The 17,500-nt window shown below is 38.4% G+C and overlaps 2 protein-coding genes across 4 annotated transcripts in view; both read left to right on the forward strand.

Annotated features, from left to right (window-relative positions):
• LOC133610203 (huntingtin-interacting protein 1-related protein-like) overlaps positions 1-11,609 on the forward strand; it is a 132,080-nt gene extending 120,471 nt beyond the window's left edge. For all 3 annotated transcript variants that reach the window (XM_072914173.1, XM_061966309.2, XM_072914172.1), the window contains 3 exons: positions 1,452-1,513; positions 6,295-6,924; positions 11,230-11,609. In XM_072914173.1, the coding sequence (XP_072770274.1) occupies positions 1,452-1,513; positions 6,295-6,924; positions 11,230-11,265 (728 nt within the window). In that variant the 3' untranslated portion in view covers positions 11,266-11,609. The remainder of the gene's footprint in view (positions 1-1,451; positions 1,514-6,294; positions 6,925-11,229) is intronic.
• A 4,688-nt stretch (positions 11,610-16,297) lies between these two features.
• Positions 16,298-17,500, forward strand: part of LOC133610151 (uncharacterized) — an 8,682-nt gene continuing 7,479 nt past the window's right edge. Inside the window, exon 1 of the mRNA XM_061966236.1 lies at positions 16,298-16,460. Coding sequence (XP_061822220.1) covers positions 16,298-16,460 — 163 coding nt within the window. The remainder of the gene's footprint in view (positions 16,461-17,500) is intronic.

A 17,500-nucleotide genomic window follows, 5' to 3' on the forward strand; every position in this document is an offset into this window, starting at 1 on the left:
TACAAGACAGACGGACGATAATAAATTGCGAAGGAAGTTTGCCTACGTCACAGGATGTGGGCGGGGCATGGCGCCGAGCTTCGATCTGATTGCTGGCCACAAAATTTTAAACAACTCGAAACTCGAATAATTACTTTAGTGTACGGGAGTACCATAACTCTGGAGGTGGTGACACCCCGGACAAGGACTAGGTCTATCGTATTACCGTTGCGATGCTTGGGTTCATTTATTATTTGTGTAAGACCACAGCTATCAATTATAGTCTGGAGCGCCACGCACGGAGGGTCTGATGAGAGAATTCATATGGATATTAAAATCCCCCATTATAATTATATTATCTGCGTGTGTCGCTAGATCAGCGACAAACTCTGACAATTCGGTGATAAAGTCCGAATAGGGCCCAGGGGGGCGGTAATTGAATGATTGACTGAAACTTTTATTAGTAGATGGCACAGTACAGTACATATTCCGTACAATTGACCACTAAATGGTAACACCCGAATAAGTTTTTCAACTTCTTTAAGTCGGGGTCCACGTAAATCAATTCATGGTAAATATAATAATATACATAACAGCCAGATAGAGAGTTAGGGTGTGACAGACCTCATAGTTAGCACCTCAAATGATTTATACTTATTACTTAGGTTAGGGGTAAGGTTAATGTTTTCATTGGATATTAGTGCGACCCCTCCACTCCTTTTTATAGGGACGGGCAATATGTGCACTCCTATAGTTAGGAGATTCCCCGTTAAGCGGGAAAAATTAATCTGGTTTTAGCCAGGTTTCGCTGAGACCAATGACGTTAAGATTGTTGTCTCTAATGACCTCATCAACTAATAACATTTTGGGAGACAATGATCTGATGTTTAAAAAGCACATATTATAGGTAGTGGGCTATTTGGGGGAATTTCTGTTAATGGTATCCGTAGTACTGATATTAATAACGTTACGTCTATTTTGCGCAGACCGCCTTAAAATAATTTCGATCACATCTAGGAATTGGTAGGATGGGGGTCTTGAGATTGTTTGCTTGGTGCTGCGATAGATTGAACGCGTCATAATTAGTCCTCTCAGTAGAATGCGTGTTCACCTCTGGCACAGTCACTACAGAAAAAAACATTATGTGAGTTATGTATTATTCTAAGAGAAATGCTGTGTGTGCAGGAATTTTCCAGCCTGGCTCTGGTTAGTTCTTGCTTAACTGACTCCGCACCCGGACTAACAGACACTGAAATTGCCCGTGACCGGGCTTGCTCTAGTGTAGTCAGTCAACTGTGACTCAAACAGTGATCTATGTTTCTGGAAAGAGTGATGGCGCCTTCCCTGTTAGTGTGAAGGCCGTCCCTCCTCAGCAAGCCCGGTTTCCAATTATCAATAATTGTTAGTTAAAGTACGACCCCTGTTTTAGTAGAGAAGAGGGACTAACTATCCTGACCTGGTTGTCCTCACAGGGTCGATGGATTTCTCCGGAATGTCACTCATCAAACTGAAGAAAGAGGAAATGGAGGCTCAGGTCAGTCCAACTCGTCTCAAAAAATGTCTGCTTGTACTTTTTCAAATTGCAAAAAAAAGATGTACTAGCAGGTACAAGGAGGCACTATATGCAGTGGTCAGCGTCCCAAGCCGATACCATCATCGGCGGTCACTCGAAGCGAGTATGACGGTCCTCCTGGTAGGGGGGGGATGCCTGTGCGTGACTTTGTTTAACGTGGGGAGACTGGTGCACAGACAGTCACCACACAATCCTTGACAGATCCGGGTCAGGGTCCAGTGGCATGGAGTCCAAAACGACTGGGGACCCTTTTCTGCTGCAGCCTTCATCCGCCATCCAGCCGTTGTGACGCTCCATAGGATCAGCAATCATCCTCCGCCTGTTCCACCGTTGAGGTCTTGGGTTGTTATTTCCCCATAACTGGGCCCACATGGATGTGGGGGTGCCTTCTTCCGCCGTCGCAGCCGTTGTGGTGGTTCTTACATCTACCGTCTTCCGCCTGCTCCGCCGTTGAGGTCTTCACCGTATCCCTGGCTAGGGGGCAGTCAGGTACTAGGCCTTTGCCAAGGACCACCCGGGGTAACAGTAGTAAAGGGGTTAACCTCCTAGTGCCCCAAGACCCCATAGAGGAGCCTCCACTGCCGGATGCACTTTAACGTCATGCCCAGGACATAAAGCCGATACCATGTGGAGGATGAAGGGGCTTGAGGACGGCACCTTGAGGGACTCCAGTGATGCATTTCACTATACACTCTAAAAACCGCTGGGTTAAAAAATACCCAATTTGGGTAGTTTTCTATCCAGCTGCTGTGTAACTATTGGACCAAACCAATGCTGGGGTTATTCAACCCAGCGAGAGGGGTTATAAATTCAACCCAAATGCTGGGTCATTTTAACTGCAATGCTGGGTCAATTCTACCAAATAACTTGGGTATTTTAAGTTTTTTTTTTGTAGTCTAGATCATACTTGCCAACCCTCCCGGATTTTCCGGGAGACTCCCGAAATTCAGCGCCTCTCCCAAAAACCTCCCCGGACAAATTTTCTCCCGAAAATCTCCCGAAATTCAGGCGGAGCTGGAGGCCACGCCCCCTCCAGCTCCATGCGGACCTGAGTCCGCTTTCCCACAATATAAAGAACGTCTACAGTAAAGCAGTCCGTCTGCCGTAAACAGCAATGTTGTGACACTCTTAAACAGGACAATACTGCCATCTAGTGCATTTGATGAAAGCACTTTTGTGCGTGCCACACAGCAATGCATCATCAGAGAGGGTGTTCAGCATGGTTAGAAAGATAGTGACAGAGAATAGAACAGGGATGGACAATTCAACCCTTAACTCAACAATGAGTAGATGAGTGTTATGTGGGTGTATATGTGTAAATAAATGAACACTGAAATTCAAGTATTTCTTTTATGTATATATATATATATATATATATATATATATATATATATATATAGAGCTAGAATTCACTGAAAGTCAATTATTTCTTATATATATATATATATATATATATATATATATATATATATATATATATATATATATATATATATATATATGTATATATATATATATATATCCATCCATTTTCTACCGCTTATTCCCTTCGGGGTCGCGGGGATATATATATATATTAGAGATGCGCGGTTTGCGGGCACAACCGCGGATTATCCGCGGATCGGGCGGATGAAATTTTAAAAAATTAGATTTTATCCGCGGGTCGGGTCGGGCGGTTGAAATTAAAAAAAAAAAGATTTTAAATAGATTCAGGCGGGTGGCAGTTAAACCAATTGGGAAATATATATACATAGTTAAATGTTGTTACCCACATACGAAAAACGAGCAGGCACCTGCTGCATATGCCACAACAGAAGAAAAAAAAGAAGAAGAGATGGACACTTTTACGGAGTGGAGAAGGGACGCCTCGCCGGGGTCCGGGACCGAGGCCCCTTCCCCCGAGAGGGCCCCACCGGGAGCCGTAGCTGAGGCGATCCGCGAGAAGGGCCCGACGCACGTCCAGGGTCACCACCGCGCCCACCGCACCGACACCCCGCCTCGTCCGCCTTCGCCGCGGCCGGCGTCACGCGCAGCAGGTAAGCAGCTTACCTGCCCGCCACCCCCGTGGCCGGGGGCTCGTAACAGGGGTCACTCCGCGCGCTCCGCCCGCGCAGCTTACCTGCCCGCCACCCCTGTTGCCGGGGGCGCGTAACAGGGGTCACTCCGCGCGCAGTGCGCTCACGAAAGGGGTGGGGCTCACCCTGGTTGATATAGACAGCAGCTAGGACGGTGGCCATGGAAGTCGGAACCCGCTAAGGAGTGTGTAACAACCCACCTGCCGAATCAACTAGCCCTGAAAATGGATGGCGCTGGAGCGTCGGGCCCATACCCGGCCGTCGCCGGCAGCGAGACGCGCTTGGAGGTGCGCTCAGCGCGGCTCCCATATGATTGCGCACTGGTGTGCGTCTGGGCCGTGACAGCGTGGCACGCATTGAATGTCTCTGCTACATTGGATCAGTCTCCTTTCTTTAACAGGCAAAAGCTTTATAACCTCACTAATGCCTTGCATCGTCTATATTAGATATATAACAACGGGCGGGTGCGGGCGGGTGCGGTTCTGATCAAATGTTAGGTCGGATGGATGGCGGATGGTTGACGACTTTCTGATGCGGTTGCGGATGAAATAATTGCCTATCCGCGCATCTCTAATATATATATATATATATATATATATATATATATGTATGTGTGGGAAAAAAAATCACAAGACTATTTCATCTCTACAGGCCTGTTTCATGAGGGGGGGTACCCTCAATCGTCAGGAGATTTTAATGGGAGCATTTGCATACCATGGTTTATATAGGGCACAGAGTGGGTGGGTACAGGCTGGCCTAGGGGCGTGGTGATTGGCTCATGTGTTACCTAGGAGGTGTTTCCGTCTATGGCGGCATGTTGTTACAATTTCGCTGCGCTTGTTGAGGGATGACAGGTCTGGACGGTAAATAATAAACAGTTTCTCTTTCAAGCATCGGTTGCATCTTTTATTACCACTATTGTAAGGTGTGCTGGATGCAAGAATTTGCCATGTTATTGAATATTCAACATTATTGTCTTTGAGGTCCCAAATGTGTTTGCTGAGTTCTGTGGTATTTCGCAGGTTTTTGTTCCTGAAAGAAGCCTTGTGATTGTTCCATCTGGTTTTGAATCCTCCCTCGGTTAATCCTACATATGTGTCGGATGTGTTAATGTCCTTGCGTATTACCTTAGATTGGTAGACAACTGATGTTTGTAAGCACCCCCCGTTGAGAGGGCAATCAGGTTTCTTTCGACAATTACATCCTTTGTTGGTTTTGGAGTCGCTCTGTCTGAGGGCCGACGGCTCATTTGCAATTGTTTTGTTGTGGTTTGAGATGATTTGTCGTATATTGTTCACGCAGCTGTAGCTCAATTTAATGTTGTTCTTGTTGAATACTTTTCTTAGGGTGTTGTCTTTGGGAAAGTGTTTGTCAATCAGATTGAGGAATTTGTGTCCAATGTTAGTTGAGACGTTTTTGCTGTATGGGGGGTTGTACCAGATGATGTCGTTCCGTTTTCTGTTCTTTTTTGGCTGGTTTCCTGGCGTGGGTTCATAGGTGAGGGTGAAATTGTATCCGCTTTCATCAAGGGCTTTTTGGTACGGGGGGGTTGCTTGGTCAAATTCAGCTTTGCTAGATGACAGCATCGATAGCCTTTTATTGATTCCGGTAGGTATTCTTTTCGTGGTGGTGGGTGGGTGGTTGCTGTCTTGGTGGTGGGTGGTATATATATATGAAATTTGACTTGGTGAATTCTAGCTGTAAATATACTCCTCCCCTCTTAACCACGCCCCCAACCACGCCCCCGCCCCAACCACGCCCCCCGCACCCACCCCCCACCTCCCGAAATTGGAGGTCTCAAGGTTGGCAAGTATGGTCTAGATGTTCTAATGATATATGACTCCAACAGGCAGAGGTCGGTATTGCAACTTGTCATTTTTTAAGATGCTGGTGTACCGGTTGGGTCACAAAAACTGTGACTGTGACTCAACAGGCTCAACCCAGCATTTGGGTAGAAAATGGTACATACTATGGTATTGGTCTTGTTCCCTTTTCCACGGCATGGTACCTACTCAGCTCGGCTTTTGTCGGGGAGTCCGGTTGAAAAGTTTGATGATAAACGTAGAACAGGAAAGGCTGCCTAGAATTTAAAAATGTGACATTAAAGGGCCCGAATTCGGTACTTTTGCAGGCGCCGAAGGAATTCCGATTCTCGTAAAATCAAACGATACTAATCGACTAATACTAACAATTACGATACCTTGGTTGCGTGTGACGTCACGTCCGGTTGCAGACTAAACACCAGGCTCACGTAAACAATCGGTTTCATCGACAGGCTACTATTAGCATCAGCAGTTTTACATGGCGATTTATAACACCTCCACCTTTGCTAATAACGACAACTAAGATGAATGTTACGATCAAACACCTGATGTTTAACAAGCCCATATACTTACAGTATAAACACTTCGTGGGGCGCAACATATCATATTCAGCTTCATGGAAAAAGCTACTTCTCAGCTCGACAACATACCATAGATAAGCTAAACAATACTGCCATCTAATGTCTTGGAAGTGCAACTGCTTTGCAAATGAGACTCAAATGATCCCCAGGTACAAAAGTAAACGGTACCCTTCCCAGAGTTGGACCCTGGAACTAATGTATCCACTTCCTGTATAGCCGATGAACAGGAAGTGAACTATTTTTGTTTTGACCTTTACTTTTAGGTGAAGGTTCTGCAGCTGGAAAGTCAGCTGGAGCAGGAGCGCGTCCGCCTGGGCGAGCTCAGGAAGCGGCACTACGACCTTGGCGCCGGGGAGGACGACAGGGTGAACGGGGACGACAGCTTCCCGCCGCCGCCGCCGCCCACTCTGCTGGACCCCGACACCTTCTCGCCCCCGCAGCCGTCGCCGCAGAGCTTCGCGTCCACCAACCCTTTCGTGCCTGCCGCCGCCACGCCGTCTTTCCCGCCGCCGCCGCGGGCGTACACGCCCACTCAGACATACACGCCCACTCAGACGTACCCGCCGCCTCAGCCTTACACGCCATCACATTCCTACACGCCACCGCAGTCTTACACGCCGAGCCCCAGCCTGAATTACGTCGCACCTCAGACCTTCTCATCCTCTCAACCTTCCTCATTGACGTCCAGCTTCTCCCAGCCGCCATCCCAGTTCCATACCGCCAGCGCAGCCACCACCGCCAGCGCAGCCACCACCGCCAGCGCAGCCACCACCGCCAGCCCAGCCACCACCACAACCACGCCGACCACAGACGCGAAGGGCTTGGACAAACTCGGCCTCAACTTGAGGAAACACAGCATCTTCACCAAATCTGGAAACCTGTTTAAGAACGCGGTAAGATCACATCAGCAGAAAGAAAACTCACCCGTAATGTTGACGTCTTTGTGATTCCTTCGCAGTTCAAGCGACCGGAAGCAAGTCATTTTACAAGAATAAAGTTACAATCTTAAGAAGAAAAAGTAGTCATTTTACAAGAATAAAGTTACAATCTTAAGGAGAAAAAGTAGTCATTTTACAAGAATAAAGTTACAATCTTAAGGAGAAAAAGTAGTCATTTTACAAGAATAAAGTTACAATCTTAAGGAGAAAAAGTAGTCATTTTACAAGAATAAAGTTACAATCTTAAGAAGAAAAAGTAGTCATTTTACAAGAATAAAGTCACAATCTTAAGAAGAAAAAGTAGTCATTTTACAAGAATAAAGTTACAATCTTAAGAGGAAAAAGTAGTCATTTTACAAGAATAAAGTCACAATCTTAAGAAGAAAAAGTAGTCATTTTACAAGAATAAAGTTACAATATTAAGAAGAAAAGTAGTCATTTTACAAGAATAAAGTTACAATCTTAAGGAGAAAAAGTAGTCATTTTACAAGAATAAAGTTACAATATTAAGAAGAAAAAGTAGTCATTTTACAAGAATAAAGTTACAATCTTAAGAGGAAAAGTAGTCATTTTACAAGAATAAAGTTACAATATTAAGAGGACAAAGTAGTCATTTTACAAGAATAAAGTTACAATCTTAAGAGGGGAAAAATAGTCATTTTACAAGAATAAAGTTACAATCTTAAGGAGAAAAAGTAGTCATTTTACAAGAATAAAGTTACAATCTTAAGGAGAAAAAATAGTCATTTTACAAGAATAAAGTTACAATCTTAAGGAGAAAAAGTAGTCATTTTACAAGAATAAAGTTACAATCTTAAGAGGGGAAAAATAGTCATTTTACAAGAATAAAGTTACAATCTTAAGAGGAAAAAGTAGTCATTTTGCAAGAATAAAGTTACAATCTTTAGGAGAAAAAGTAGTCATTTTACAAGAATAAAGTTACAATCTTAAGAGGACAAAGTAGTCATTTTACAAGAATAAAGTTACAATCTTAAGAGGGGAAAAATAGTCATTTTACAAGAATAAAGTTACAATCTTAAGGAGAAAAAGTAGTCATTTTACAAGAATAAAGTTACAATATTAAGAGGACAAAGTAGTCATTTTACAAGAATAAAGTTACAATCTTAAGGAGAAAAAGTAGTCATTTTACAAGAATAAAGTTACAATCTTAAGGAGAAAAAGTAGTCATTTTACAAGAATAAAGTTACAATATTAAGAGGACAAAGTAGTCATTTTACAAGAATAAAGTTACAATCGTAAGAGGGGAAAAATAGTCATTTTACAAGAATAAAGTTACAATCTTAAGAAAAAAAAGTAGCCATTTTACAAGATAAAGTTACAATCTTAAGAAGAAAAAGTAGTCATTTTACAAGAATAAAGTTACAATCTTAAGAAGAAAAAGTAGTCATTTTACAAGAATAAAGTTACAATCTTAAGAAGAAAAAGTAGTCATTTTACAAGAATAAAGTTACAATCTTAAGAGGGGAAAAAGTAGTCATTTTACAAGAATAAAGTTACAATCTTAAGGAGAAAAAGTAGTCATTTTACAAGAATAAAGTTACAATATTAAGGAGAAAAAGTAGTCATTTTACAAGAATAAAGTTACAATCTTAAGGAGAAAAAGTAGTCATTTTACAAGAATAAAGTTACAATCTTAAGAGGGGAAAAATAGTCATTTTACAAGAATAAAGTTACAATCTTAAGGAGAAAAAGTAGTCATTTTACAAGAATAAAGTTACAATATTAAGAGGACAAAGTAGTCATTTTACAAGAATAAAGTTACAATCTTAAGAGGGGAAAAAGTAGTCATTTTACAAGAATAAAGTTACAATCTTAAGGAGAAAAAGTAGTCATTTTACAAGAATAAAGTTACAATCTTAAGAAGAAAAAGTAGTCATTTTACAAGAATAAAGTTACAATATTAAGGAGAAAAAGTAGTCATTTTACAAGAATAAAGTTACAATATTAAGGAGAAAAAGTAGTCATTTTACAAGAATAAAGTTACAATCTTAAGGAGAAAAAGTAGTCATTTTACAAGAATAAAGTTACAATATTAAGAGGACAAAGTAGTCATTTTACAAGAATAAAGTTACAATCTTAAGAGGGGAAAAAGTAGTCATTTTACAAGAATAAAGTTACAATCTTAAGGAGAAAAAGTAGTCATTTTACAAGAATAAAGTTACAATCTTAAGAAGAAAAAGTAGTCATTTTACAAGAATAAAGTTACAATCTTAAGAGGGGAAAAATAGTCATTTTACAATAATAAAGTTACAATCTTAAGGAGAAAAAGTAGTCATTTTACAAGAATAAAGTTACAATCTTAAGGAGAAAAAGTAGTCATTTTACAAGAATAAAGTTACAATCTTAAGGAGAAAAAGTAGTCATTTTACAAGAATAAAGTTACAATCTTAAGGAGAAAAAGTAGTCATTTTACAAGAATAAAGTTACAATCTTAAGGAGAAAAAGTAGTCATTTTACAAGAATAAAGTTACAATCTTAAGGAGAAAAAGTAGTCATTTTACAAGAATAAAGTTACAATCTTAAGGAGAAAAAGTAGTCATTTTACAAGAATAAAGTTACAATCTTAAGAGGACAAAGTAGTCATTTTACAAGAATAAAGTTACAATCTTAAGAGGGGAAAAAGTAGTCATTTTACAAGAATAAAGTTACAATCTTAAGAGGGGAAAAATAGTCATTTTACAAGAATAAAGTTACAATATTAAGAGGACAAAGTAGTCATTTTACAAGAATAAAGTTACAATATTAAGAGGGGAAAAATAGTAATTTTACAAGAATAAAGTTACAATCTTAAGGAGAAAAAGTAGTCATTTTACAAGAATAAAGTTACAATCTTAAGAGGGGAAAAATAGTCATTTTACAAGAATAAAGTTACAATCTTAAGGAGAAAAAGTAGTCATTTTACAAGAATAAAGTTACAATCTTAAGGAGAAAAAGTAGTCATTTTACAAGAATAAAGTTACAATCTTAAGAGGGGAAAAATAGTCATTTTACAAGAATAAAGTCACAATCTTAAGGAGAAAAAGTAGTCATTTTACAAGAATAAAGTTACAATCTTAAGGAGAAAAAGTAGTCATTTTACAAGAATAAAGTTACAATCTTAAGAGGGGAAAAATAGTAATTTTACAAGAATAAAGTTACAATCTTAAGGAGAAAAAGTAGTCATTTTACAAGAATAAAGTTACAATCTTAAGAAGAAAAAGTAGTCATTTTACAAGAATAAAGTTACAATCTTAAGAAGAAAAAGTAGTCATTTTACAAGAATAAAGTTACAATCTTAAGAAGAAAAAGTAGTCATTTTACAAGAATAAAGTTACAATCTTAAGAGGAAAAAGTAGTCATTTTACAAGAATAAAGTTACAATCTTAAGAGGGGAAAAAGTAGTCATTTTACAAGAATAAAGTTACAATCTTAAGGAGAAAAAGTAGTCATTTTACAAGAATAAAGTTACAATCTTAAGAAGAAAAAGTAGTCATTTTACAAGAATAAAGTTACAATCTTAAGGAGAAAAAGTAGTCATTTTACAAGAATAAAGTTACAATCTTAAGAGGGGAAAAATAGTCATTTTACAAGAATAAAGTTACAATCTTAAGAGGGGAAAAATAGTAATTTTACAAGAATAAAGTTACAATCTTAAGGAGAAAAAGTAGTCATTTTACAAGAATAAAGTTACAATCTTAAGAAGAAAAAGTAGTCATTTTACAAGAATAAAGTTACAATCTTAAGAAGAAAAAGTAGTCATTTTACAAGAATAAAGTTACAATCTTAAGAAGAAAAAGTAGTCATTTTACAAGAGGGAAGTCACAATCTTAGGAAGAATTTTACAAAAATAAAGTTACAATCTTAAGGAGAAAAAGTAGTCGTTTTACAAGAATAAAGTTACAATCTTAAGAAGAAAAAGTAGTCATTTTACAAGAATAAAGTTACAATCTTAAGAAGAAAAAGTAGTCATTTTACAAGAATAAAGTTACAATCTTAAGAAGAAAAAGTAGCCATTTTACAAGAATAACGTTTTTTGCAATTTGTTGCTTCCATTAATGTATAAGTTGATGATTATTTGCAAAGTTTCTCAGTGTGAACATGAAATATCTTGTCTTTGCAGTCTATTCAATTGAATATAAGTTGAAAAGGATTTGTTGTATTCTCTTTTTATTTAGCATTTACACAACGTGACAACTTCACTGCTTTTGGCTTTTGTTATAATCCATCCAACCATCTTATTATTTTTAATTTCCTTCGCAGTTCAAGCGACCGGAAGCCAGAAATGAAGAATCTTGAGGCCCCCCGCAGAGGAAACACGTGTCGTATGATTTATTTCTATTCAACTTTCCTTCTCATTTGACTCCAAACTCTCCCAAAGTTATCAGGAGAGTTATGTCGCCCTCTAGCGTTCGAGTGTGACCATTACAGCAAAAGCACTTTTCTCCTCCTCTAATATTTCTGCACATTCCCCGACTTATCAACTTTACTTCATTTTTTTTTTGTCATACATTTTGGAATTCTGCGAGCAGGGAGTCAACTTGGAAGCTGTAGAAATGAAATGATTAAAAAGCCGACAAGGCAACAGCGCTAAATATCGGCTGTGTTGTACCACAAAAAAGTCATTATTGTACAATAAATTCATAAAATGTTTGAAATGTGACACATTTATCTGACTAATTTGCCACCCCTCTCATACATCACATCTTTACTCGCATTAAATTATCTTTTGAAATGGTTTCGTTCATTATCAGGATTCAGGATTCAGGATGCTTTATTATTGTCCATTACAGGGAGACAAGACGGGACCGCCGACGGGTCAGTCACTTACGGCGCTCCTTAAAAAAGGTGGGGGAAAAGGTGATATTGGGAATGCGGGGGAAGAGTAAAAAATATCAGTCAAAGGCTTGACCCTCTGGAGGGGGTCTAGACTGAGTCCAAGGGAAAAAAACCTAATTTGCCATACCACACATAAACAAATTACATATAATCACAACAACTCGCAACAGAAGGGGGGGGGGGGGGTTGGGGCCCTGGAGGCCGGCCTGCTGCTATAAAGCGCTACTCAGCCGTCCATCGTACCCGAATGGGAATCAAGCGGTGGTGAAGGCGTGGGGTGGGGGTGGGGAGTGTGTTTGTGTATATGCCATACTTGCCAACCTTGAGACCTCTGATTTCGGGAGGTGGGGGGGTGAGGGTGGGGGGCGTGGTTAATATATATATAAGAAATATTTGACTTTCAGTGAATTCTAGCTATAAATATATATTTTATTACATATATATATATATATATATATATATATATATATATATATATATATATATATATATATATATATATATATATATATATAAATAAAAGAAATACTTGAATTTCAGTGTTCATTTATTTACACATTTACACACACATAACACTCATCTACTCATTGTTGAGTTAAGGGTTGAATTGTCCATCCTTGTTCTATTCTCTGTCACTATTTCAGAACACACACATTATACAAATATACATTATAAAATCAATAAGAAATACTTGATTTTCAGTGAATTCTAGCTATAAATATATATATATTTTATTACATATATATATATATATATATATATATATATATATATATATATATATATATATATATATAAATAAAAGAAATACTTGAATTTCAGTGTTCATTTATTTACACATTTACACACACATAACACTCATCTACTCATTGTTGAGTTAAGGTTTGAATTGTCCATCCTTGTTCTATTCTCTGTCACTATTTCAGAACACACACATTATACAAATATACATTATAAAATCAATAAGAAATACTTGATTTTCAGTGAATTCTAGCTATAAATATATATATATTTTATTACATATATATATATATATATATATATATATATATATATATATATATATATATATATATATATATATATATATATATATATATATATATATAAATAAAAGAAATACTTGAATTTCAGTGTTCATTTATTTACACATTTACACACACATAACACTCATCTACTCATTGTTGAGTCAAGGGTTGAATTGTCCATCCTTGTTCTATTCTCTGTCACTATTTCAGAACACACACATTATACAAATATACATTATAAAATCAATAAGAAAACGGGAGCTCTAATTTGGGAGTCTGAATTAGGATCAGAAGTTCCTATATAAACATTGCGCACTCACGTCGCCTTTTTGTATTGATTACTGCAGCTGTGCACTGGATTCATTCACAAATACAAACTGCAACTCACAAACACTTTGGAGTTAGGCTCCACCATCAGAATGTGTACTTAAACTTATAAAGATCACATGGATATTATTCAGTGAGTTGATTCACCAAAACTAACCTGTTATACAGGAGGAAAAAGCACACAGGACGTTTCAATTGTTCACAGACTGGTCGCGCTCACCAGAATGACAAGACACTTCCGGTCTGCAGGTGATAGCATTCAATTGGGAAGAAACGCCCTACTGCCCCCTACTGACCAATGTGAATACTGATAAATGTGTAATGACAGCTCCAAAAACGAATTCAAACCACAAAATAAAATAAATAAATCAACACAAAAATGTGACACATTATGGGTGGGTCACATATGCATGTACAGTAGATGGCAGTATTGTCCTGTTTAAAAGTGTCACAACATTGCTGTTTACGGCAGACGAACTGCTTTACGGTAGACGAAAACTTGACTGCTGTTGTTGTGTGTTGTTACCGCGCTGGGAGGACGTTAATGAAACTGCCTAACAATAAACACACATAAGAAACCAAGAACTCGCCCTCCATCATTAGCTGTTTATATTGTGGGAAAGCGAATGTGTGAACAGGCTGTCAACACGTCACTCAGGTCCGCATGGAGCTGGAGGGGGCGTGGCCTCCAGCTCCGCCTGAATTTCGGGAGATTTTCGGGAGAAAATTTGTCCCGGGAGGTTTTCGGGAGAGGCGCTGAATTTCGGGAGTCTCCTGGAAAATCCGGGAGGGTTGGCAAGTATGGTACATGCCCATTGTCTTTGGGTGTAGTGGTGTTGTGTCCACAGGCCCGGGGCCGTTCTGCATGCAATGCAAGCAAAGTTCGACTTCCAGGTGTCGTTGAGCAGTGATGGAGGTCAAAAGCGTCCACCTTTTGAGAGTCCTCAGGGGATGTTTACAGAACAGCCTGTTCTTGTTGTTTTGCATCAAGGCCATTCGAGGGTGTCAAATCGTAGATTAGGATTTTTGTTTTTCCGCGAGCAGACATTACAATGTATTGTCTGTACCATTCGTCCATGTTGGCTCTCATATCCAATTTTTCCCTTTTCAGCAAGCTTCTCCATGATGTGATCCATCTTGCGATTCAGTTCAGAAATCGCCGCAGACTGTGATCAAACAGCCCGGCCCAAACCTTCCATTGCGACAAACAGCCTGTGGGCTCCTTGAGTGGCTGCCATCGTCTTACGGATTTTACGATACACCAGGGCAATGCCCACCCCAATCAGCAGGTACCCCGCGATCATGGTTCCAAATACGAAACCCCGTTTTCATATGAGTTGGGAAATTGTGTTAGATGTAAATATAAACGGAATACAATGATTTGCAAATCCTTTTCAACCCATATTCCACAGTTTCCAAAAGCAATTTGAAATGTGGACTCGTCAGACCACGGAACACTTTTCCACTTTGCATCAGTCCATCTTAGATGAGCTCAGGCCCAGCGAAGCCGACGGCGTCTCTGGGTGTTGTTGATAAACGGTTTTCGTTTCGCAAGGAGAGTTTTAACTTGCACTTACAAATGTAGCGACCAACTGTAGTTACTGAGTTTCTGAAGTGTTCCTGAGCCCATGTGGTGATATCCTTTACGCACAGATGTCGCTTGTTGATGCAGTACAGCCTGAGGGATGGAAGGTCACGGGCTTAGCTGCTCACGTGCAGTGATTTCTCCAGATTCTCTGAACCCTTTGATGATATTACGGAGCGTAGATGGTGAAATCCCTCAATTCCTTGCAATAGCTGCTTGAGAAAGGTTTTTCTTAAACTGTTCAACAATTTGCTCAGGCATTTGTTGACAAAGTGGTGACCCTCGCCCCGTCCTTTCTTGTGAATGACTTGAGCATTTCATGGAATCTACTTTTATACCCAATCATGGCACCCACCTGTTCCCAATTAGCCTGCACACCTGTGGGATGTTCCAAATAAGTCTTTGATGAGCATTCCTCAACTTTATCAGTATTTATTGCCAACAAGTCGAGAGTCCAGCTAATCAATTCCATGTCTGATGTTTAGATTTGGAGGACAGCGCAAAGAAAGAGGCTTCAAAAAAATAGTTTAGACAAGAGAAGACAAAAACAGCCAACAAGGAGAAGGTGGGAGGAGAAAAAAATGCGACCGCCCTCACCAGAGGCAAGACAGAAAAGAAAAGTAATTTCCTCCTCCTTCAATCTCCTGAACATACATGAAATCCCACCATTTTTCCGGGCCCGAACACAACATTTTGACTCGATAGCGCCCCCTTAAAAAGTAGAAAAAACAAGCGTAAAAAAGGTCGATCCCAGACTAAGCTCCTTTGTGGCCTCAGTTTGGGGCCAGAAAAGAGGGAAAAAAACCTCAATAGCATGTGTTATATTACCACGCATAGAAGACACAAGACTTGCAACAGTCTCAACATTTTTAATAGGTGAGCTGCTGTCGGGTATGTACCGTTTTTATCCACTAGATGGAGGTGTTTCTCCACTCACGTTTCCCTATAACGCACTGAAAGGTCACTAAAAAACTATTTTACTGTGTGTAAAGGCATTTCATGCGCGCGTTAAAACAATGACGTTTTTTTCATTGGCCTTTCAGCTCAGCGACAACATTTACAACATTGAACTATTTCTGCTCGACATAATTCTTGCTAAAGGTGGCACACCTGTACGCCCGTCACCATTATTATTGACAACTTTATTAGATATGCATTGATATTGGATCTAGACCGTAAAAACTGGTAAAACAACAAATATGTCGTAATACATTGTATTGATTAATGTATGTTTAATTTGAAATGTTTTAATAAATTGATATCAAATATGAGTAATAAAATGATGAATAGACTTAATGACATACAAACGGGAATACTGTTGACATTGTTTAAAGGTTATTAAATTGTGACTTATAACATAAAATACATAATAGAGTACATACTCAAATGTGGTGTTGATTTTAGTAAATTAACAGTAAATATTGATTGATATTAATATGAGATATTAAAAATGTGATAGTAACTGTAAAAAAAATTAAAATGGTCACAAAAACAATACATTTTGTTATTTTACTGTGTGTTTTAAAACATTTCATCGATACAAAATAAAGTCATGAAGTGTCTGTCCACGAATTGTGCGGTCCAGAACGTCGGCTGTGCGTCACCGACAGGGGTTCCCGCGAGGTCCCAGCCTGGCTCGAAGATACTGTTAGGAACTCGCGTGGCTGCAGTTTTTGTGACCCCCAAGATGCAGGAACCAGGAGGACAAAGAGCAGGTAAGATGAGTTGTATTACTCCAAACACAGAGGGAAGTAGTCTTGCATGTAATAGTTACCAACATAAAACTATCTTCCAGCACAAAAAGCAAAGAAACAAACAAAAGAAGTGACAGATCGTCACAGGACACCCCCTCTAAAGGGACAGATTCCAGATGTTGCCGAGAAAAAAAACGGAAAGAGTAGTAATTTTACAAGAATAAAGTTACAATCTTAAGAGGGGAAAAGTAGTCATTTTACAAGAATAAAGTTACAATCTTAAGAGGAAAAAGTAGTCCTTTTACAAGAAGGAAGTCACAATCTTAAGAAGAATTTTACAAAAATAAAGTTACAATCTTAAGAAGAAAAAGTAGTCATTTTACAAGATAGTTACAATCTTAAGGAGAAAAAGTAGTCATTTTACAAGAATAAAGTCACAATCTTCAGAGGAAAAAGTGGATATTTTACAAGAATAAAGTCACAATCTTAAGGAGAAAAGTAGTCATTTTACAAGAATAAAGTTACAATCTTAAGAAGAATTTTACAAAAATAAAGTTACAATCTTAAGGAGAAAAAGTAGTCATTTTACAAGAATAAAGTTACAATCTTAAGAGGAAAAAGTAGTCATTTTACAAGAAGGAAGTCACAATCTTAAGAAGAATTTTACAAAAATAAAGTTACAATCTTAAGAAGAAAAAGTAGTCATTTTACAAGATAGTTACAATCTTAAGGAGAAAAAGTAGTCATTTTACAAGAATAAAGTTACAATCTTAAGAGGACAAAGTAGTCATTTTACAAGAATAAAGTCACAATCTTAAGAGGAAAAAGTGGATATTTTACAAGAATAAAGTCACAATCTTAAGGAGAAAAGTAGTCATTTTACAAGAATAAAGTTACAATCTTAAGAAGAATTTTACAAAAATAAAGTTACAATCTTAAGAAGAAAAAGTAGTCATTTTGCAAGAATAAAGTTACAATCTTAAGAGGAAAAAGTAGTCATTTTACAAGAAGGAAGTCACAATCTTAAGAAGAATTTTACAAAAATAAAGTTACAATCTTAA

This window comes from Nerophis lumbriciformis, linkage group LG11 (assembly GCF_033978685.3).
Source record: "Nerophis lumbriciformis linkage group LG11, RoL_Nlum_v2.1, whole genome shotgun sequence".
Classification (NCBI taxonomy): domain Eukaryota; kingdom Metazoa; phylum Chordata; class Actinopteri; order Syngnathiformes; family Syngnathidae; genus Nerophis; species Nerophis lumbriciformis.